Here is a 24,275-nt window from a genome sequence, read left to right as displayed (position 1 = left end):
TAATCTTCCTGCAAGAATTTCTCCAGAAGGACATTTCAAGGTTTCTGGTAGCAGACCAGAGTTAAAAACAACAGATTCAAACAGTCCAGCTGTACCCAGTTTTCCTTACAACCATTATACAACATCCAGCAATCAGAACAGATATTTTATTTTCAGTCTGTATAATAAATCAAGATATTTTATTGAAGGGGGAGGTTGGTTCTGCTTTTCTCAGAAAAAGCTTCCAACACATATATATCCATCTAAGGTGCATACTCTTAGTGGACACGCAAAGCCAGATTTGGCTCTATAAGCATACAAGAACAAACTGATATACAACTGGACAAATAACTAATTCATCTGATAAATTTTGCCTTTCTGCTCATAATGTGTCCCAAAACATGCTGGTAGTTTAAAAAAAAAAAAGTATGTGCTGACTCAGTAAATTTTTATTTTGCCGCTTGTTTGCACATATTCAGAAGTGCGGGCCCATATCTAAACAGGAGTGATCACATGCCCAACATGGCACCACGTCTCTGCGTGAAACAGTGTTTGCAAGTGCAAAGCTCTTTATATGTGATTTTAAAAAATGAAAGCTGAGAAAGCCAGGAAAGAAAATAAAAAAGGCTCTACCCACAGCCTCTGCCAAATCCAAACACACTTCTTTGGTGTGCAAATTTGTATGAGTCGTCTTTCTTTATAATAAAAGGTCTGCATCATAACTTAGTCAGTACCCACCAGTGACACATCCAGCTGAGCAGTCTCAGGAATTACCTGGTTATACGGGTAAAAGAGGGTACAGACAGCACAGTATGGCTCACTCAGGGCAGCAGCTGCATTGAATTTTCTTTCAGCTGGGAAATTATGTGCTTTATTCTTCCATTGGAGGGAAAGCAAAGATTTCAAAGCCTCTGGGTCACTCATATCTTCCTCCCCAGAAAATGGAAATGTTTCTGGAAAGAAAAAAATCCCAACAATGGACAGTCAGTAGAGGCAAAACAGTCTATAGACAGTAGAGGTAAAATGCAGCGAGGTAGGGCTAAACAGCTAATGTTTCAACAACACAAGAAGTTTGATAAATAAGAACATCCAACTTGTCCACAGTTCTTCATGTGTGTATGCCTCAAATACTTCCTTTAATGGATATAATCTCCACTTTATGGGTAGGATAGTCAAGACAGAGACACCGATGACCTGATGGAACTGGCCATGAGGAAGAAGAAAGAGAATCTAGATTTACTGCCTTCGTAACTCTCTCCACTTTCTAGCTGTGGAGACCTACAACAGTCTTTTAGCAAAGCCAAGTTCAAAAGGCGTGATGGAAGCGCCAGGAAATCCACCTTTCCTTTCTCCAACTGGGAACTGCATGCTCTGAAAGGCATGCGTGCAGTTCGTGCTGATTTGGTTAGGCCAGCTCCCAACTCCTGCGGGTCAGCAGCAAGTCTGTTACGACCATCCTAAAGTGCATCCCATACCTGTTTCTGCAAACACAAATCCTGGCCATGGAATATCCTGAGTTCAAGTTTTCATTTTACTTTTCTGCAGCTGCTTCACAGCTACTTCCATCACGTGCCCACCACTAAGCCTTCAATTTGCATTCACCACCACCTTTTCTTCTGCCAGAGCTCCGATAGGTACTGCTTGTGCTAATTAGTTTGCTAATTTTTTGTTTAAGGCCCCTGGCATTTTATGATTAAACCACCACAGACTCCATTTGTGTCAATTTGGTGGTCCAAGTTTCTTACCATTCCTCATTAAGGAATTTTGAGTCACTACAAGCATTAAAGAAATTGTCCACGGAAGACTAAGTGTAAACCACTCATTGCACTGACAATCTGCAAAGTTTCCAAAAGAACAGCTTTGGCCAGGGGAACTCAAAAACATCTTAATGGAACATTATCACCAGAGACCAGGGCATTAAACCAAATTTTTCACTGTTAATTACTGGAAATACACTGGTAATGTTCTGCTCTCAACAAGTCTAAGCCTCCTCCCCATTTCTACCTCCCTTTTAAGATTTTCAGACTCTTTAGGTTACCAGAAAGGATAAAAGGAACTTGTAGTAAAACACTAATGGCTAAGTTTACATCTCAGATTTTAAATGTTCCCCCCCAACTAATCCAGTATGTATTTGCCAGACAATGTGGGAAATTTTATTATGTTTAATTAATCAATCAGTTCTTGAGATGATGAATGCTGTCTATCTTACCATGCTTCAAATGACGGTTACTTCCTAAAAAGTGTCTTTCTTCCTATATATTTATTTTTATCTTAGTCTAAAACCGGTATCCATAGGCTAACAATATTTGCTAATACCATCACCTTTTCCACAACACTGAATAGGATCCTGCTGGAAAGGGAGACAAATAGAAACAGCCTTGCAGCGGGCGAGTTAGGCTTTTCTTCCGAGAGGAAGGTACCGCTGATGGCAGGAGCTGACTGCCAGTTCAGCACGTATCAGACCAGAGCCAGCCCTCACAACAAAATGGGTTTACATGGATGCATTCTACAAATTTAACATCAGCTACACGCCCTTACGTGACTGCCAGTTCAGCACGTATCAGACCAGAGCCAGCCCTCACAACAAAATGGGTTTACAAGGATGCATTCTACAAATTTAACATCAGCTACACGCCCTTACGTGTCCGCACCTCGAGTAAGGCATAGACAAAATTTAAAATGAGCTGTGAACTCAGGTATGCAAATTGATACTTTGAAGGTGTTTTACTTTCAAAGCAGAGCTCAACCATCACCTCAGCGAATCAAGCACCTTTAGCGATATTTTAAGACATGAGCCAAAAACCAAGCCACACGCTCCTCCACCTTTTAGTCAAGACACATCAGGAGACAGGCAAGGATTTATGATACCAGTGAAATCAATGAAATGAGCCTCGTAATCCAGAGTGACGGACTGAGAGAAAAAAGGAAATGCCTGTTGTATGTTATCATCAACTTCACTCATCCCAGGATGAATTCTAGGTGACACACAGCATTCAGGATGACTCCTACATTTCAAGCAACTTAGATACAAATAGAAAAGACTAAAATTTGTCTCAACTGAATCTGAGCATAGCATATGCATTCCCTTCATTTACATGCTCACTCTTCCTCACTGCAGCCTCCAGATCATCCTTATACACTAGCCCTGAAAAAGCAAGGGGTGCAGAGAGCTGAAACTGTAGAAACTATTCCCTGGCGGGGAAGAGAACCTGTTTGATCAGATTTTGCCCAACAGTGCCGTAAATCAGTCCCCAAGAAATGCCAGCTTTCACAGAAAGCTGCTCCTGCATCAGTCAGCAGAGTCCCCGTACGCCATCCAAAAAGTCAAAACAGTGAAAAGAATCTATCTAATGAGGAGCCAGTAACACACAGTTTGTTGCAAGGTCTCACACCACAACAAGGTAACTAGTCCCAGCTGCCTTCAGCACTTCACATTACACATCCGCCAGAAATGAAGTGCATCATCCTTGGTAAGGCAGGGGAGCTATGTACATGCAAAATATCCCCTTCCTACGCAAAGCTTCTCTAAAATCAATGGATATATTCTCTGAAAGTGAACAGACAGATGTTGTCCTTCTGAATACAGAGTTGTAAGTACCTTGAAAGCACCGCCAGCTACACCTGCACGCACCTGCCCCAGCATACAAAAGCTCCTTACTGTGGACTTTTACATATTCTGAGTACTTTATAATGTGAGCAAGACCCAGAAGTGGTAAATTACACCACACAACAGAAGTGTGAGGGAATAGTCTTTTTTTTTTTTTTTTTTTGCTCTAGACTGTTACAGCATTCACAGTGACTGGAATGTGGGAAGAAAGAAATCAGGGGTGTACAGTTAAGCACTGAGAGGCTTCCTAATTCTCATTTCTGGATCTGCCAAGAAAAGTTGGACCCCAATGTTCACATGAATTAAAAAGCCAAATAAAAATTTAGAATTAGCTTTCCCTACACACATACCAGCAGACCTAACCTCTGCTCTCCGAGGTGAAGAGATCTCATTTTAATGCAGTATCTAAGAAGGCTTTTACTTTAAGATGTTATTTTCTGTGAACTATTTTTTTCCCTTTGCCCAAAATGTTGCCTCATTCTGCAGCCAGCAAAATATTTTTCTTGAGAGAAAAAAGGGTGGGAGGTGAGAAGGGACACCTCCCACAGATGAATTTTTGTTTCCAGCTGGGTTATCAAAATGGGAACACGCTGCATTTTCTATCAGTTCAGTGTAACACAAAAAGTTTCAGGCCATCCAGTTAACGACTTCAGCAATTTTTCAGATCAGACAAGACATAGAGGCGTTCTCAATGCCAGTTCACTCACCCTCGTCACTCGAGGTCTCCTGTTTAACCACCGACAATGGGGAGCGGGTTGGTGGTTTGCCCAGTGGATGACGACGACTCTTCTTTATCTCCATCTTCATTTTTGAAAAAGCAGAAGCAGTCTGTAACAAACAAGAAGCAGCCAGATGGGAACCCCAAAATATCGTGGCAAGGAAGGGAGAGTATGGGGCAACAGAGGCAGAATCCTCATCATAAGGAGTTTCTGAATTCACACAGCAAACTTTTCACTGCCTTTTGGCTGGAATCAATGAAACCTCCCAAGCCAATTACTGTAGAAGATAAAGCCAATGCTATCTCTTAGAATGTCAGGTAAACTACAATGTTTCCTTAAAATCAGAACAGCCTCACAACAGCTTCAAGCCAGTCCATTCCATTAGCTTATGAAAAGTCTGCTCAATCACATCAACAGCTAGGAACTCTAGCATGAAAATCACGTACAGAGCATATAGGACCAGAAACATTTTACTAGAATATTACAGTGCATTTTATGACAAGTATATTTATATTGTGCTGCATCCACTGCCCCGTGTACGCCCCAACATTGTAAATGCTGCCTGCATCCTCATCACAGGGGCTCGCAGTCCCCTGGTGATGGGCACTGAACACGTTACAGGTGAGTTACTCTGCACTAGAAATCAACTGTGCTTTGGTTCACAGACACAGGGAGACAAGCAGCACTGCTACAGCATTAGGAATGAAATCCAAGTACATTCCACGTTACGCAGGAGTGAGCAGAGATGAAGGTACTTACGGCAGCCCATCATAGCACAGCATAGCAGGTTTCTCCTCTCTAGTCTGCAGCCATTATCTCAGAAAAATTCACATGAAAGGTAGGCTAACTGTGCCATGCCGGTATGGCAACACACATCTCCCTCTATCCCCACAACTTCTCATTGTGCTTTGCCATTCCCCTGGCTCTTTCATCAGCATCATGCAAGAAAACAGAGCTACGCAATATTGCTCTGACTTGCTGCTAATTCCTGAACATCTTCCTCCTCCTTCTTTTGGAAACTGTCCACAGGAAAGAACTCTCCAAGAAGAAGAGATGCCTGTGACAGATTATATGCCATGAACTGTATTGCCCATGAAAAAGTGTTCTGCCAACTTTTCCAATTCTAAATCTCATGATGGAAAAGATCCCTGGGCAACACTACATCGCAGGGCAACACCTGGAAGCATAAAGCACAAGCTATCAGCTGCAGAAGTCAGACACAAGGGACAAGAATTATCAAAATGTTGCTGCCATCAAAGTTCCCCCGGGAATTGTTTGGTTTTACCACTCAGAATACTTGCTCTGCAGCAGCCATTTGCTTGTGCTGGGCATTACTGCCCAGCGTTTGAGATGATCATTTCACTATTGGCTGTCCTATTAGTAGTAGGAAAAGAGATTCCCTACTTTCTCTTTTGAAGACAAGTTTGACAAATCAGCTAGCATCAATGCAATGATGGACTGAAGTGTGAGAAAATAATAACCTCTTCCTGTAAAAGCACCCCATGGCTCACCAACGTGGCACTACTCCACTGGAGGCTTGGGCACAATTCAGGACTCCTCTCATTCCAAGTTTGGTCCTCAACTTGCTGCTTAAGACTAGCACATCTTAGTCACCTCCTTGTTCATGCATACCTGTAAATCACTGACCTCTGCAGCAACTTCTATATTTTCCACTTCTGCATTTTCCTCCTCCTTTTCAGGGATTTCCATAGGGACTGCCTGCTCCTGCCAACTTGGACTCTTTTGCGTGGCAAACTGCTCAAACGCCTGCTGGCAGGACATGCGCTCCTTGTCAAACACCACCTTTTTGGTCCGTGGAACCACATAAAGCATGGGAATGATTGGCCGAGGTTTAAAGTCATCTTCCTCAATCGGTGCCTCCGAGGGCTGGATAATGTTCAGGGGAGCTGGGGGCAAGCTCTTTTCTGCTGTGGGTGACACAGGTGCTGCAGCGGGCACCGATGGCTGTGCCGCTGGTGCTTCGTCCTCTGCCAGCTGCTGCGGCGGTGCAGGTGGCGGTGGCAGCGGCGGCGGCTGCTGCTGCTGCAGGGGAGGCTGAGGTGCTTGCAGATGGGGCTGGTGCTGATGGAAAAGGTGCTTCTTCTTCCTCTCACCTTTCACTTTCGGAGGACGGGCTTTTACTTTGTAGTCACCTGTTTCAAGAAATAGGTAACATTTAGCTTCATATGCCAAGATTTCTGGGCATTTAATGTTTTTCTCCTTTTATCAAAAAGCTCCAATGCTGGGCTAACATATTGTATTTTGGTATTATGCTTCCCTTCAAACAGGCAGACTGAAAGCTGCAGACATACTCCACTGTATCTCAGCACTGACTTGGAGAAGCTCACTTTAGAAATAAGAGACTTGTGTCATTTCTACAGACTACTTAATTCTTGACTGGAACAGAAAGTCTGCCAGAATGAATGTTGCCTGGAGGAAAAATACCTAAACCACTACGAAACTAGACACTGTGCCAGAACCCATGTAATATATTACATTAGCCCTGACTCTGTATTTCATGTTTTCTGTATCAGCAGTCTCCAAAGAGACTGCGGGCTGAGCAAAACCATCCACTGGCAGGCAGGAAGAAAATACTTTTTGTACCATTAATAAATAAAATAAACTATATCTTTAAAATAGTATTTTATCTTTATCTCTTCATAAAATTTCTGGTTTGTGTATGTTTTAGAATGTATATAATACATTAGCACAGTAATACACGGATAGATTTTATAAATTGTATCTATCTCAGGAGATGTGCTCAAAATTTCTCGCTGATAGGGGTGTGAAGTCAAAAATCACTAGTTTGCCCTAACCTCTGGGCCACCCCCACTTACTGTCCCCTCCATGTGCAAGCATAGCTTTTATCTGAGCATTACTGTGCATCCATGCCTTCAACAGCATGGAAATGAAGAACTGAACAAAGATATCCGAATCATCATTACCAAAAGATTTCTTCCGTAAGGCTTTTTTAAAAAAATGCCTTTAAAGCCTAAATCAAGTACAGCATTGAACTAAGCCTATTACAGACCCCATGCCAGCACTGGTTACTGAGACAGCCTCTCCATTTGTCCTTGTTTCTCCTCACTTACTGTCACTCAACATATCTGCATAGTTTTGCAGGTCTCTTACACAGCTGTGACAACAAAAACACTTCTTGAACAGCTAGACATCTCAATATTTTTACCAGAGGTAGTAACGACCCATAAAAGTCATCCCCATCCATCTTCCCAATATAATTCTGTTAAAGGATCCACACAGTCTGATTTTACAGCAGTAATTAAAATTCCTGCTGGCCATTGAGCAAGCGTCTGTAGGTTGTGACAGGAGACGCCTTCACATCTTGCCTTATTCCACGTATGTTCCCTTTGCCCGACTCTTCCTCCACTTCATGAACGAAGTTATCCATTCACTCAAAGGAAAGTAAATACTAGATGCTCCACAGAGAGATGCCAGTGCTCAACTTATTTCATAAGAGATTGTTTTTCGCCTGCAGATGCTATGACTCTGCTGCAAAAGGTCATTTTCCCACTAATAGGATGGGGAGGAGGGCTGACGACAACAAAAGGCAGAGAAAGACTATTCACCCTAATGATGATGCTTCACCAATCCCAACCTACTCAGACTCCTCCATTAAGGACTAACCCAAGGCTGACCAGCCAAACCTAGTAAACAGAAAATCAGATGTCACACAGTAACACGGTATCTGCAGGAGGAAGGGTTTGAAAAGAGAAGGTGAATAATCCCACAATAAGATAAAGTGCTAAAATCCCTGCTGAAATCTTCTAGGGGATACCTGAAACTCAACATTTCTCAGAAGTCTGGTCTGATGACTTTATTTACACTAATTTATAAAAATGGGAACAAGTTGAGCCCAAATAGTTATTCTTGTACTTGTGCAGGCAGTCCCTCAGATAAACTGGTTTGTTCTAGCACAGAGAAAGGAATATTGAATTTCCTTAGAGAAACAAACATATTGAATGAAAGGCAAATTGGATTTTTCCCCAGTTGCACAAACCCAGATCACATTTACTCTCTATACACCCGGAGAATTCTCTACCCAACAATAACACAAATGCCATTCACCAGCTTTATTGACTTCTAAATGGGCAATTTGACAGCAGCTGGCATGTAGAACTTTGTTTAAAAGTTTTTGCATTAAGATGAACAAACTAGTTCGCAAGTGAATCTATAAAATCAGAAGCCAGAAAAAGGCAAAGTAAAATTCAAAGTTCCTATCTGGCTATGGTGAATACTTACAGAAAGGAAAGGAATCTTTATGCACAAATCAATTTGGTAGGATAACAGAGGAATGCTGATCAGCTGTCCTTCTGCTGAAGAAGGCACAAGTAGCAGAGCTAGGACACATGAAAAACTGCAGCACAACTGGTTTTTCAAGGTGTGAAAATTTGCTTGTCTAGAGATAATTTGAAATAATATACGGAATTCACTGAAGTTGCAGGTGTACGATACCTTTGAGAAGGGGCGTTGGTGGGGAAATCAAACCACGTACATAGGACCGTACACCGCAGCTTTGGGCAATGAGATTAGAAAAGCTGCTACAAGAGTACGGACTTCATCTGCTAGAGCAGGATCTCCTGGTATTAGGGCAAGACAACTGGAAGTGGACTTCAACATCAGTAATTTAGCCACAACTTCAGTTACATAATTTGTACCACCAACAGCTCAAAAAGCAACTGTAAATTAGACTTATTTATCTAGCAGAAGCACAGGCACAGAGATGAGATGAAACTAAAGACAGAAAGGGAGAAAGCAGGAGAATTTTGCCAGTACATCCCTCTAATCCGGCACTGCAGCCTTCAAGATGTCTGTGTTTGCGTAACAGTTGCACTCAAGGGTTCTTCTTCAATCCACGTGGGAGACTGCTGTAGATAAAGTAATCACAAAGACTATTCCACCATCCCAAAGTTCCTCCTAAACGCCCTAGAGCAATCCCTACACGCCCAGTATTTCTATCCTGTACATCACCTATGCTAACAGAATATGTGAATGTGACTGATACAAGAGCAGAAAGCAAAAGTGGTAGGAAAGCACCTTCAACTTGCTTCTAGGAGTTGTGTCCGCTCAGTTGTTATCAGAACTTCAAACAGCGCATGCTACAAATACGCAGGTGGCCACAGCGACTGCTAGTGGATTTCTGAAAAGGCTCTATTTTTTTCTACATGATGCTAGAAAAGTCCAGAAAGCCTCCAGGACAAACTCTTGTGCTATGACATTGTTTCATGACAATCCTTCCATCACATTAAACAGTCTTATCTCTTAATGACTCTACATTGCCAACTTCAAAATCAGCGAGAGATGAGCCACTTGGCTAACGGCCTGTGCTTGACATCTTGCCTGAAGAAAAACCCTCGCACCGCAAACGGTCATCTAAAAATCAGTTATGCACCAATTTGCTATTACATACAGCTAACAGCAGAAAAGGTTTCAGTTCTGGCTTACTGGCATATGGTCACAGTATTACTTCATGTAATTATGTACTTAGTTTACAACTGCAACACTCAAGAGGATATGTGGGAATGTCATTTAATGAAATGTGGTAGAAAACAACACACAACTGTTTTGCAGTTAGGCATCACATTGCTGCTTCTCACATTATTTTTTTTTTTAAAAAAAGGAATAATCCTCCTGTAAGACACATGGTTTGTAGCCCAAGTCTGCAGGACTTGTACAGGCGCAGCAGGGCAGAGAACACCTCCTGACTCACGGGGTGTATTCATGCTGCTTAGCGCACCCAGAGAAGAGCAGAGCTTAAAGACTCTCCTTTTTCATTTCAAGTCCCAAGTCAACCTGCTAAGAATTCTAAATGCATTAATAGCAACATAATAAATTATGAATATAAAGCTGAGTCATAAAAACCAAAAGAAAACACCTTAAGGTATCTAGGTCAGAAATCTTGAATACTTCAAGTTATTAATACTCAGCTAGTCCAAATAACCAACATGAAGCATAAGACCTACTTTGAAATCTCATTCTTCCTCCTTTTCAAGGTCATCTTTTCTGGGGTAAGTAGGAAATCAAGCCAAATTAAAACCAGAAGAAAAGAAAAAGTAAGTGAAGGCAGGGGGGAAGCTAAATTGCCATGAGCAGGGTCATCCAAACAGATGCTATTTTCTTTTTCAAGATGAAACTGTAAGACATTTGTGAGAGATAATGCAGACAGTAAGATCTAGAAAACTAGAGAATTCAGTGGTATTTAATTGCTATATTGCTTTAAGAAACTTGTATATTTGCTAACATCCACACTGAGCACTAGACCCCTCAGAAACTGCAAAGCAAATAGTCTAGTTCTAGGGATGCTTTCTGCAATGGTGCTAAAAATAAGTTTTTCCCTCCCTGTGCTAACAGTTAAAGAGCTTTTAACATGTAGTCTAAGTGCATGATTTGGAACCTATTCAGCTAGAACAGAGTCTTTATTGTTCCTCTGCCATTCTAAGGATCTCAGATCTGTCCTTGTCACTTATCTCTTGTCACCAAAGGGATATCAGCATTTTCGGGACATTTATTACAAGCATCAACTGTTACACTTGCAGAAGAGCTAAGAGCATGCAATTTAACACACTGCTGACACTTTCAAGCTTAGGGCAATAGAAATTAACTATCTGCACTATGCTACTCTTGCTCTGTACAACAATGATTTTTAAACTCCTTACTTCCCATGAAAAGAGGAAATACATTGTCTAGCTAAGAGACTCTGGAACTGAACAAAGACCTCAATTCTCTTCCCAGAGCTTCTGCAGGTATCTTTTAAGATTATTATCGAGGTTCTCTAAACAGTTTGCAACATCAGTTTTCTCCAAATGCTAAACAAATAATGGCTATATACAATACATGAATTCACTAGTGTTTATGAAATGCTCGAGAATGCCTCAAAGAAAGAGTGCATCACAGACATCAACTACTTAACCACCCACATTAGGGGGCAAAAAAAGAAAGCAGCTTACTCCCAGCAAGAATCACAATCTTTCCTATGCAGCCAAGGAAAAAAAAAAAGAAAGTATCACAAAAAAGCCTCCAGCAAGATGGCTGAGGTCAGGCCTTCGGACTAACCATGTGCAGAAGAAATCATAAAGGCCTGGGAGTTGCCATGGACTGGTATTAACTTCAGCCAGGCAAAGAAAGCTGCAAAGCTTCCCTCCTACAGCTAGACTTGAAGGAAACCAAACCTGCAACTTGCACTCGTGCGGCAGCTGTGGATCCCCCACAACCTAAGGCTGACTTTATTCAGTCTCTGCAGGAAATGAGGAGGAAGGGAGGGAAAGGGGAAAAGATTAATTGCAGGAGGGATTGCACAAATCTTTCCTTTTCTGAGTAGGACACAAAATACATTTATTTGTTTCTCTATGAAATATTTTAAAATATTCCTCCCCTAATACATATTTTTACAAACCTGTAATAGTTTTGGCAGAAATTTCAAGCCCTGCCAAGAAAGCTACTTGGACTGAATCCTTAAAGAGAGGGAAAAATCAATTGCTGCTGTAAATGACGGTGTATTTCAGTGAGCATAGATTTAATATTGGGAAAGACTCCACTGATATTTCAACAGAAATAAACAACAGCAGACAAGTTATTTACAAATGTGTTTTAGAGAGATAGCTTGCCCCAGTTCTTCGCTGAAGTGATCTGCCACCAGTGAGCAGGGCCCTTACCTTCTCCCTCAATCACTTTGCTTCTCTCCTCTTCCTCTAGATCTGTCCCTCTTTTCAGCTCCTCTTTTACTTTCACATCTTCCAAGGCTGTTTCAATGGCCATGACATCCCCAAGGGACTTCTGATCCTCTGTTTTATGTCTTCTGGGTTGACTTCTTTTTCTGTGAGACCTAGAAGTACAGAAGCGTGATTTGACATAAATGAACAGTCTTCAATATATAAAACGATCACTGACTTAAAAAGCTGAATACAAAACAAAAGGATCTTCTTTGGAGAGAAAACACAAGGTAGCTAGCAAGAGCTACAGGGCAAAACAGATATCTGAAAGGAAACAGATGAACCTTGCATAACACAACATTTAAGATCCATTCACAGCAACCATTAATTGTCCTGGTTTCCTGAAGAGCTTTTCCCCACCATTACTAATGTAAGCTCATGAGCTGCAGTTAAAATTATTTTAATTGTATTTTTAATCTATTTTGCTTGTATTTAAAAATACAGATGAAATTTTTTATGAATTTTCCTTTCATCCTCTCCCTCCATTCCATCATTTCTTGTCATTCTGTACATACTTCCCTTTGGCAAACTGCTGGAAGTCTGCAAAGCATCATCTTCTAGCTCTGAAACATTACCCAGCACCACTAAAAACACAGTAAAATGAATGCTTATAGCATAATCAATAGGCAGTCTATGATTTTTCACTAGAATAAGTCACAGGGTCCAAGGGCCGGGAAGAAGTCTAACTAAAAATGTGCATGTTACTATGCTCAGACTAATACTAACAAGCCAATAGCAATGCTGTTCTTCCTAAAGAGCCAGCGTCACTAACGCAAAGAGATTACGGTAGCCTCAATGCAAAGACAACCGGAAATTCAGAAGTCAGGATAACGCCTTTTGGTTAGGACCCGGATTAGGAGCCAAGCACCCGCACAGTCGCTCGCTCACTCCCCACCTCCCCAGTGGGACGGGGAGGGAAAACAGGAAGAACAAGAGCCAGAAAACTTGTAGGTTGAGACAAAGACAGTTTAACAGGTGAAGGAAAGAGGGAAGCATAAAAATAGAAAGAAATAAGCAAAGGAAATCCACTCACCAGCTCCTACAGGCAGAGCAACACCCAGCCAGTCTCCAAACAACGGCCTCCTTGGAAGCCAAACCCCCCTTCTTTCTCTATCCCAGTTTTTATTGCTCACCGTAACGTGTTATGGTATAGAATACCCCTTTGGCCATTTTGGTCAGCTGTCCCAGCCGTGTCCCCTCCCAATCTCTTGCCTGTCCTCAGGCTAGTCACTGGGCAGAGCAGGAAAAAGCTAAGCCTTGACACTGTGCAAGCACTGTTCAGCAACAGCCAAAACATCGGTGCCTTATCAGTGCTGATGTAGCCACAAATCCCAAACACAGCCCCATCGGCTGCTATGAAGAAAGTTAACTCCATCCCAGCCAGACCCAGCACAATTTTTTTTTAAAAGAGCTATCAAATAACTGCTAGAATGTTGGGTTTAAGTCTAGCAAGCTCTCAAAAGAGACTGATTCAGAGACCTGCAATTTTTTTTTTTTTTTTTTACACCATTTTTAGCATGTACAGATTTTTTTGAAAGCAGCATCTTCCATATGGCCTGTTCCAGGTCCTTGCATCTACCATCACGTAACAAACCATAAAACACAATCACACTGCATCCATCGGTCCAAAACTCTAGAAAAGCCAAAATTCAGCTTCCCATCCTCAGATCCCAGAAACTCAGCTGCTAATTAGATTTGGAGTATGATGAAGTTAAGAGCCCTAATCAGGTAACCAACAAAGAAGGGAGAAAAAAAATTCAACCTGAGATGAATGATTAATAGAAAAGAAAGTTGATCCATATGCACAGTAATTTATAATTGCTAGACTCTGACCATATGGTAGCCCTCCAAGTATAGATGTTAACTTCACACCTGCAAGACATTCATTAGCAGGAACACAGAGCTGAACCCAGAAGGATCAACTTTTCTCTTCACCCATATTCTAAGTACACACCACCTTCTCTGCGGGGGAAAAGCAAGGTGGGAGGAGGAGATAAACCTGTAAGACTTTTCTGTTGCAGCTGGAACCTTCATAGTTGGTAAAGAAAGCATCAGAGTAGACTCAAGTATTTCAAGCTATTTTTAGTAAAGTGTGCGTTTTATTCCCATGGTGTAGAAATGCCAGGCAAAAATTAAATCGTAAAGCTTTATACTCACAGTAGATAAAAAAGATCTTTTTGCAGTACTCTTCTCACTCTGAAGTTATGGAAAAATGAAGAGAGGCAGAAAGCACATCATTTAAAGAAACTGTGTTTCCAGAAATACAAGTTGAAGGCTATATGTTTCCAGAAGTGAAGATGTTTTGTATCTGACAAATTCACATACCAGAAACGGGCTTTTTGTGGACTAGACTAAAACAGTCTCTCCTTGAAGCCATGAAGTAAACAAAGTTGAGTTTTCCAAGGTAACTAAGTATGAATGACCTTAGAAAAGAAATAACATATCTCTCTGCAGAGTTTAAAAGCTACATTTTCTAAGAGAGTTGGCAAAAAAGCAGCGTTTGTACTCTTTGAAAAACAGACCGCAAAGTGACTCAAATTAAGTAGATACAACTGTGAAAAGGTTTGGGCAGAGGTGAATCCCATTCTTCCAGTGAAGTCCATCCTGCTGAGAAAAGTCAGTCTTCAAGTAAAATTACGTCTTTCCAAGACATAAGTGTAGGAGAGAGACTACTGCTAAGCTTCAACAGCTTCAAGACTGCTTCAGGATAATACTGGAATAATCTAGGAAACTAGATAAGGGGAAAAAAAAGTACCTGGATCTTCTGCAATAGCTCAGGTTAAGACAGAAGCAATAGGCTCAAAGGGAAAATAATCTTTGGTGTTCATATAGTACCTTACACTGTGCAAACATTACATATATCTAAGTAACCCTGAATAGCCATAGGCAGTAAAGAGATTCCCGATTTCCAGATGCAGAAGATGATGATCCAGGGACCCACTGGAGTTCAGACAGTCATTGCCCATAGAGCATAAATTGCATCTTCTGACTCTCGGACTACGCTGCTCTTCCTAAAGCTCACTATAGAGGGGATAGCTAAAAACATTTCAGGAAGGTAACCTCTGGAGTGGAGCAATATCGCAGAGGTCAGTTATCTGCCAAAATTTATTATGTCTTTTGGATCATGGATTTAGCGGAGAACACACTCTCCTATTTCAGTATTTGTAAAATAATGGACACATCATTTCACGCAGAAGAGGCAAGACACAGGACCACCAGTCCAAAGAAACAGCAGGTGACTGAAAACTCCTGGAAGACAATAAAGACCTGTGCTAGAGAAAGAGAGGTACTCCTACTAGTATGTTATCTTTTTCTTTGATAGAATGCCTAAATAAATCAGCTATCATCAAATTATTAGGTCAATAGTTTTTAAACTGTTACTCAAAGTCCCTATCAAAGATGGCCCCAGAAACCTAAAGCCTATTTAAAGCTTTTTTCCTGGATTTCAAAGAAGTGATAATGGAACTGAAATTACCAGCAGAATATGACACCTGGATGAAGAGGTACAACTTCCAGAGCCTGCCAACACTCACACCAGAGATTCAACAACTACTAGATGAGAGCAGAAAGAAGCTGTGTGTGCTACACTGCAAGCACTTTGGGGAACAGGCAGAGCAGGAACAAGAATGATGTAAAAAAGAAGGGTAAGGGAGCATATGGAAGGGCACACACTTTACATCTGAGTACATTAAAGCCCTTTGATAATTTGATTTCCTATAATACAGAGGCTCATTCTTCAAGCAAGTTTGATAGGGAAGGAAAGTTCTCCCATCAGCAGCCCATGTCTAATACACTCTGGTTCAAGTCCACTTTCTGGGACAGCAGCAGCTTTTTATTAACTACCTACTTCCATGACCAGCCAGCTTTATCCACAACCAGTTAACCATTACTACTGATTCAGCAGATCAGGTGCACATTCAAGAATGAAAAACCAGAGCCAGCATGAGATAACTGAGCTTCTCTAATGATGCAAGAGATCTCAGAAAACTACTGAAAACCAAGATGATGTCTGAGGAACCTCATCACCCAAAGATTTTCTGTGCCCTTTCAAGGAAGCAGACATGAAAAAACTAACTGAAAAAGGAAAACACTTTCAGAGTTACTAGTTTAAGAAACTTGACAGGAAAAAGAATGAAGTCATTTAAGTTGATGAGGGAAGTCACGTACCGGTGTTTGTTGTCCTCTTCCTCATCTCCTATCCTATAAAGCAAGAGTCCAACAGTAAAAGGTTAGCATGCCAATTTTCAATTCAAGCATGCTGTAACACACAAACCCCACAAACTTGTAGAAAATTAATACAGAGATCAAAGGAAGCACAGAAAGGCATGCATAAAATCCCTTTTGCAATTGATGGGTTTTTTTTCCTCCTGCTTTCTGATATGTGAAGCTATAACTGTTTATTATAGATTTTTTGTCTTCCAGAAGAGATGAGATGTGAGGGGGCACACAGCGTCCTACTTTTAGAAAATGCGTGCTTCTATAACATTTAAAGAAAACAGAACAATGAGGGAGCACATTACCGAAGAAAAATTACAAGAGGAAGTGTTAAAAAAAGAAAAGAGAGAGAAGAGTTTGAACTATCCCAAAATAAGAATGACAGTGTTCAAAATATTAGCAATTAAATGCAGTGCACAGACACAGCTTTTTTCCTTCCCCCCCCCCCCATCTTTACCTGCGAAGCAATTTAGCCTTCAACTCTGGCTTTGTCTCATTCCAGGCATCTAGTTCTGGGCTAGTCAGAGCTGTGGGTTTCATATGGTCCAGGACAGCAATGTCTTTTCCTTGTTTCCATAAATCGTAACGTTCTGGTTGCAGAACCCTCACAAACACATCCATTGAAATCTTCACCATGTCTTTGCGGCAAGTACACTGCAAGAGATAGCCAGACATCAGCACCATGTCAGATCAGAGGCACGTTTTCATTTCTCATCAGCTGAGTTTGTCTTTCTCCAAACTCACACTTGACCCATTCTGTCTGCAAGGACGACACTGGGTTACTAGAGGGGGTCAGCGCTACGAATCGCAGAGACATACACGTGGGTGTTTCAGCTTAATGGAAAGCTCAGCCTCTACCTGCCCTTGGCAAAACCAGAGGCAACACAAGTTGCCACACTCATTGAGGGTAGCCAAAGACTGTTCCCAAGAATCTTCTCCCTCTAAGCCCACCAACCAAGCTAAAGCTTTCTAGTAGCTGATACCCAATTTACTACTCATCTACTGTCCAACAGTCATTAGATAGCAATAACTTTGGCTGATGTAGACCAGGTCTGAGTCTGACCTCAAACCTACGTTCCCTCCATTAGGCAGTCTCCTGCGGAAAAGAGATTATTAATATCACTTCAGAACTGAAAAAAGCCTTAAAGGAACAAAAAGCCTAACCCAGTGAACAAGGCAGTTAAACTTCATGATTATACATCATGACGTTGCACATAAATCCTTCACAAGACTGCAGGGGAAATAAAAAAGGCTACAACAATAACTACATTCTGCACCTAAACCACATATGCCTAAGCCAAAGAAAATGTGCGTTATTCATTTCAACTAGCATATGCTTTATTAAAATTAACCTCTGGAATTACACCCTTGCCATTGTACATGCCTGCACAAAGACCACTTACTTGGATATCAGTTTGCTCTGATGAAGCACAGAACTAACAGCCGGAGTCCAGCAAGGTGATTCGCACCCAGGATACAGATACCAGACTGAATGAGTCTTTATCAACTTTTAACCCAGAAGGCGGTACAGGATTGTAAAGGACACAGCAAGACACCAAGACCCACCTGTCTCACAGGGGCTGCAACTACAGCTTTGCTGTTGTGCATGAAAAGTTGAGCCCCCTTTTTAGTTCTGCTGCACGGTGCAAAGCATTGCTTGGTACACACTTGCACTAGTTGCTTTTCAACTTCAAATTGAGGATGAGGTAATTATAGCCACTTTTCAGGACTTGTTTTTCACCCTCCCTCCACACCTTTTCAAAACTATTCTATCCTTTCTCTTAGCAGAAATGCACGAAATTAGACTTGCTTCTCCCATTTCTTCTTCCATTTTTCACCACTATTATTAAAAGATTTATGGCCTTAGTTATGAAGCCACTGAGAGTCTTTCTGTACACTTCTCAGCTATCCCACTTCCCTCCCAACTCCTGTTTTTCATTTTGCAAAGACCGCTGGCTACCTTCTGCTGCTCTGATGAGGAGAGCAGCAATAACCTGAGCGTGCCGAGTGGGATGGAGTATTTATGGACAGGCGCTTTCAGGAAAACTCCATTCATTTAATGAAAAATAGTGTGGGACAGAAAGGCTGGAAATGCAATTTGGCCAAAGAACAGCAGGAACACAGATGGGACCCATGCTTCAAATTCCTGGTCAGGCAGAAGCTTCTCACCGGCACCTCCATCAATACTGGCTTAAGGGATTTGTATTGAGCAGATTTTCAACCACTTTTCCTTAAGAAATTTTAAAAGCACCTGTGCACTGCTACAAAGAGGAATACAGAAGAGCACCCCACAGCACACATCATCGATGAGCTACGGAGATTGACCTCCTCTGCCTTTACAAAGTATGAAAAATGGCTTAAAAAGGGACCAGTCCACTTAACCTGGAACCAACAGGCCGCAGCACACAGATCTCAATTCCTTCACATCAAACGGATCAAATCCTGAGTTGTACAGATCTAAAGGTCTCCAGTACGGTCTCCAACCACTGCCAGCTTAAGAGTCTCACCGAAATCTAAAGTATACACAGATTATGGAGAATCCACATACTGAGCTCTCTGGATGCTATTCAGACTGCTATTCAGAGAAATGACACTGTGGGCTGCAATCTCCAGCGTACCGCAACACCAGAAGTCTGCGGTAGCCAAGTTCTTTTCTTTACACAAATCTAACATGATGTATGTTTATATTTCAATTTTAATTTAATTTTATTGCTTTCACACTAGCAAGCATGAATAATTTACAAAGCCGCTTTCCTTTGGGGCTTCTTCCAGACCATACGGTTATATTTCCTCAGCTGCTGCAGTTGTGTCACATTCACGTTCCCATAATGGCCAGGGTATTTTTCCATACCCTTCCCTCAGACACAGCAGTGAGATCCTGCTTAATACTGCAGATGCTTCCGATACAACTGCAAGAGGGAATGTGCATGTGTGTGTTAGGGGTGGGAAAGGGAGGAGACTGTGGGTAGAGGAGGGCAAGAAATTTCCTTTGCAATTAATTACCTGCTCTATTCCATTAGAGCAGAACAAAAATAGCAAGCTTGTGTTTCCCTTTCAATGATACCCATTTCCATGTATTGCCTCCCCTTCCATATACAGAGTCGTATTTCTTTCAAAGTATTTAATTGTGGTCATAAATACATGTATTTCCTAAGGGATATTATGCCTACACCCCCCACCTCTGTCTCTCCCTATCCCCATTTCTGCAGAACATATCCTTCTAGATTCCATTTCCCACCCTCAAATTCTAACACTTTTATATTTCATTATCATTAAACTTGATAGAAACAACAACAACAAAAAATTAAATTAACAGATCTACACTTAAACACAGCCACTAAAGAGAGATATGAAAGCTTGTTTCCCTTATGCGAGCCAAAACCGAAGCACAAAGCCCCGATTCAGGCATTCACAGAACTCCTACGTACCAGTAGACCTGTGAAAGATTTAAGAGCGATATGGTCACCCAAAGCACAGACCATGACTAAACGGCAACATGAAGGATACGCCTGTCACGTCAAAATGATAGGTGAGAAATGTAAGGAGGTCTGAGATATAATCAAATATCTTCACGTCTCTCTGTCGCTCCCCACTTGGTAGCCAGACCACCACACCAACCCGCTCAGGAACAGCAAGGCTGTCAGAGCGACAGATCAAACAACAGAATAAGCAACAGAATAGTCAAAACCAGGATCTCTAAGGATCAACTGCAAGTCCTGAAAATAGGGGTGGAAAACAAAAATCAAAACAGTTTTAGGGTTAGCTCTGTGTCTTCGGACTCAAAACAGCAACAAGAGGCGCTTCCATCTTCATCACATCTGCAGGAACTCGATTTGTTCCATCTCCTGAAGGCTTTTCCTAGCCTCACCTCGCCTTTTTCATAAGCTAACGGCTTTGTTAACCATACAGGATAAGAACATGCAAAGGCAACTTGCAATCTAAGCACATGCAAAAATACTGTAAGGAAATGCACAGAGTGAAGCACTTTTCAAACACAGAAAACCAACATACTTCCTCTACTTGTTATTTTATTATCTGCTACTCAAAGTTGCAGACTGTGGTGAAATATCTGACCACACTAGGAACCCTGTCTCAATTACAACTCAAAGACTGATAGTGGGAAATTTGTGGCTACCGAATGTGTAACCCCTATTTATCTGCAATATTTTTTTAAAATAAAAACACTAATATGTCTATGTAAAAGGACAGTCAAATAAAAAGACTGTCTCCTTGAAGTAATAAAATCAAATGATGTATGGAAAAATGCAACCTCATTCAACCTCAACCTTCAGCATCATTTTTGTAAGGATATTTCCCTCACTTCCCAGCTATTAACACCAAACGGAACCCCATCTGTTCCCTAACATATAAAAAGTTAATGTAAAATAACTGTTCTCTTTATGTAGAAATAGTCACAAAAATGATGGATTTAAATTGGCACCTCTGGTTCTCACGGAAAACCCCTCCCGTTTAGATGAAATCAGGGGCCACTGCACAGTTATTTAAGACTTGGCTAGCCTCCCACTTTGCCGTAATGGAAATTTAAATATAAGAAAACCCAATAGGCTCAAAGTTGAGGTTCTTTCAACTATTAGGCCATCATTAAATCCCAGACCAAAATCTTTGCTTAAAGCTTTACTATTTGCTTTTTCATAACAATGAAGCCTCAAAGCAAATTACTGAGAAAGAAAGATGGTTACGTTCAAAAGACAGCTGAGAAATTCCTGCAGTATATTACAGGAACACATATTGCTAATGCAGACAACACTCCTAAACCTCTCTCCATAAATTTCCAGGACAAGGTATAAAGTTTCAGCTTTTGGGAGAAACATAAAGTCCTCCCAGTATAATACTCTTAAACAGCTATCCAATTTGTTACTGGATTACAGACGTGTTACTTGAGATCTAGTTAATACTCATCCAATACGACAGAATAAACTTGTTTGGGCTCCAGTTTGATTTTCCTTCCACTCAGCCCCTGTACTTGCTCTCACAAATAGCCAAGGTTTCAAAAAGTGACAAAGGTGCCTGAAGATGAGTGGCAGGTATTCTGCAAGTAAATGAGGAGTTAAACTCTGAGAAGAAGGAGAAAAACCTAAAACGCATACTTTGTGTGTTTAATGGCTGCTAGTTGAAAGCTTGTGGGAAAGAAGATGAGTCTTGACCCCCTGTTTCTAGCGTAATTACCAACATTGCCCTAAGTCTCAACAACAAACCAGTTCATTAGGAAATCCACTGGAAATCCTCTACAAAGCTTCATAAACAAAACAATTAGGCAAAGATTTCCAAGGACTCCCCTTGGTCCCTGGCTGCAGGGCACGCTTTCTCCTTGCCTGCTTCCTTAACTCGCTTCCGTAATGTTCCATGCGGATTTTAGTGGCTAAGTGGCAAGTGGTGTTAGCTGGGGAGTTCAATTTACCCTGCTCCACTCCATTTGTATTAAGAGTATTCTGGTCCAAGATATAATATAAAAATGCTACATGACATGCTTCATTTTAGGCAAATAAAATAATAACCCATCCCAACTGGCATCGGGCTTCTGCTGATATGTTACAAGGAGATTTCTTTTTTTTTTTTTGCAAATCTATTTTTCAGCCCCTGCCAGAATTCTTTTTTATCTTTTACTATGCTGTAGACTACACTCGTAAGGATGCCGATGACTACTGCATCTATCCCAAAGAGATGCGACCCTCATTCCTGCAAGACAAACAACCTCAGCGGAGGGGCGGGGGGGGAAGACCAGCTCAGGAACTGACGTGGCTTGGCAAAGATCTACAGCTCCGAAGTGACAGACACACTAGATGATTCTTGCTAAGTGACTGAAGTTCTCCTTTTATCCTCCTGTTTGATCATCTGCTTTTTATTCATTTCTTTTTAAAAGCAAGCTGAACACTGGGCTGTATTATGCACCTGTAAACCAACAGATGAAGTAGTAAAATCCACCATTTTGTATCCCATGGATGACAACAAAGATCTATAGGCAGTTTGTAGAAACATGAATAATTAAGTTTGGCAGAATATGAAGTGTCGGTATCTAAAGTGACAACCCAAGATTTGCTTCGAGCACACTATGAAATTCTTTCCCCTGGTAATAATGAGTATTCTTCAGTAACATTTTTCAAAAGGATACGAAGCTGAAAATACATTTTTTGCAACACCAAATGCTACGACTTAGAATCAAGGGAGGGATGATGTATAAATAAAGGAGGCAAGATACTGTATATCAATCCTAAAGGAAACAGCAATCAAGACGCCTCTGAAAACTGCACACCAAACGAAGAGCTTCTGGGTCTTTCCTGTAGTAATTCTGACCTTCCTGCACGTACTTTTGAAGCAGGGAGAGAGTCAGGCGAGTGCAGAGCAGAAGCAAGACCTGAATCCCGATGACGAAGATTAGAAAGCACCCACCTATGAGACACCCCTCAAAACCCGTGAAACTGCTAACTGCCACTAGAGAACCAAGCTGAAAGAAAATTATAAGCATGGCTATCAGCAAAGACAAATAATGAAGCAAAATGGAGTTAAAAAAAATACAAGAGGCTGTTCATTAAGCTATCTACTCTCACTGCACGATAATAAAGAGCGGGCTTTATTTTTAAAGTGTTCTTCATGCACAAAGCAAAGAGGCAGAAGGGTAAAAAATGTTGCCTTTCAGTACACTGAAGGAATTTCTGTGGAGGACATCAAAAAGGAAAGGTACCTGATGGGAAAGTTTAATGTCAATTCACAGCTACTTCACACTTCTACACTGCCTTTCAGAGCTCTAACATCACCATTTCTGCAATTCTTGAACAGAATGCACTATTTAGTTATTTATTCTTAGGTGGAACGTAAGACTGCTCTTCTTTCTTCGCATCTATGCCCCTGCATGCCACGCTTGAAGCAATTCCAATGGAGCAACACCAGCTGCACAGGAAAGCACAATGCTATGGCAGCTTTTAAAAGGGATTTTTGATGGCCTTGCCATACTAGCATCTCCAAAGCCAGATGACCCTTAAGCCTCTGCTCTGACACATGAATGATTGGGGCTGGTAGACTTTATCAGGAACTCCTGTGTGACAAAGAAGCTGAACGAATAAGCTGCAGGGAACACATTCTTCACATTGCTATTTACTGAGGCCACAAAGCACACCACAACCTCCGCACCATAAATCACAGGGTTAGTGAGGCAGAGAGAAAATGGGAGACTGTGTCAACCCAGCAACATCAGGGCTCCATGGGTTCAGGGCAGCTTTCCATCCCAGAGATCCGGCAGTTTCCACGGCAGGCTCTTGGAGAGTCACCCGGAGCTGGCAAAGTCATTACTAAGCAGCATTCAAAAGTCAAGAACAGCATTCTTTATGCCCTGCAGTAATTAAGCTAAAGTAAATTAGGCTGAGTAGCATAAATAGGCCTAGTATGTTTAAAAAAAATCTGTTTAAAAAAACCCCACAGATCCTTCCAGTGCGGTGCTCTAAGGGTTACACCAAACACTGAGCAGAGAGGCAAGCTGCCCCAAGTCATCATTGCCCCCGAGGCAGAAATGTCCCATTTGCCATGAATCAAGTCCTGAACGGTTTATAATTACACTCTGGATTTAAAATTAGTCTCTCAGATGCCCCCTCTCAAGGGCAGGACACCCAGAAGGGACAGGCCAGGTACCCCGGTAACACTCATCCATCCGGAAGGATGTCAGTCGTTAAGTCCAGCAGCAGCCGGGCATCCTGAGGACTGCAATCCCAGAAACCTTCAGGGCGTATTTTTTCTGCTAAGACAAGTGCAAGTGTTCTTCCTTCGTTAACAAAAGTGAAGACAAGCAACCTCCCAATCAGTACTTCAGGAGGAGATCTCAGAAGAGAGCTGATAAAATGAAGCTCCAAGACAGTTTCGGAAAAATAAAACCGTCTCCTTTCCACCTCAGCATGAAAAATACTGTAAAAATTCCTCTTTATTGCACAGAATCAGTGCTTTGTGGAGAGTAAAGTATTAGGGATCTTTACAAATAACACAAAAAAATAAGCACAAAGAAGGTGGAAGATTTTGTACAAG

At 41.5% G+C, this 24,275-nt stretch overlaps 1 protein-coding gene across 4 annotated transcripts in view; it reads right to left on the bottom strand.

The window, feature by feature from the left end:
• Positions 1-24,275, bottom strand: part of KDM4B (lysine demethylase 4B) — a 90,904-nt gene that overhangs the window by 17,028 nt on the left and 49,601 nt on the right. The window contains exons 9-14 of one of the 4 annotated variants that reach the window (XM_075776775.1): positions 16,705-16,901; positions 16,200-16,232; positions 11,976-12,145; positions 5,938-6,458; positions 4,294-4,414; positions 754-932 (exon numbers count right to left, since the gene is read on the bottom strand). In XM_075776775.1, the coding sequence (XP_075632890.1) occupies positions 754-932; positions 4,294-4,414; positions 5,938-6,458; positions 11,976-12,145; positions 16,200-16,232; positions 16,705-16,901 (1,221 nt within the window). The remainder of the gene's footprint in view (positions 1-753; positions 933-4,293; positions 4,415-5,937; positions 6,459-11,975; positions 12,146-16,199; positions 16,233-16,704; positions 16,902-24,275) is intronic. The other 3 variants (XM_075776776.1, XM_075776777.1, XM_075776778.1) reach the window with 3 other exon arrangements.

Source organism: Balearica regulorum, chromosome 26 (genome assembly GCF_011004875.1).
Source record: "Balearica regulorum gibbericeps isolate bBalReg1 chromosome 26, bBalReg1.pri, whole genome shotgun sequence".
Taxonomy (NCBI): domain Eukaryota; kingdom Metazoa; phylum Chordata; class Aves; order Gruiformes; family Gruidae; genus Balearica; species Balearica regulorum.
This window is presented reverse-complemented; position numbering and strand designations above follow the sequence as displayed.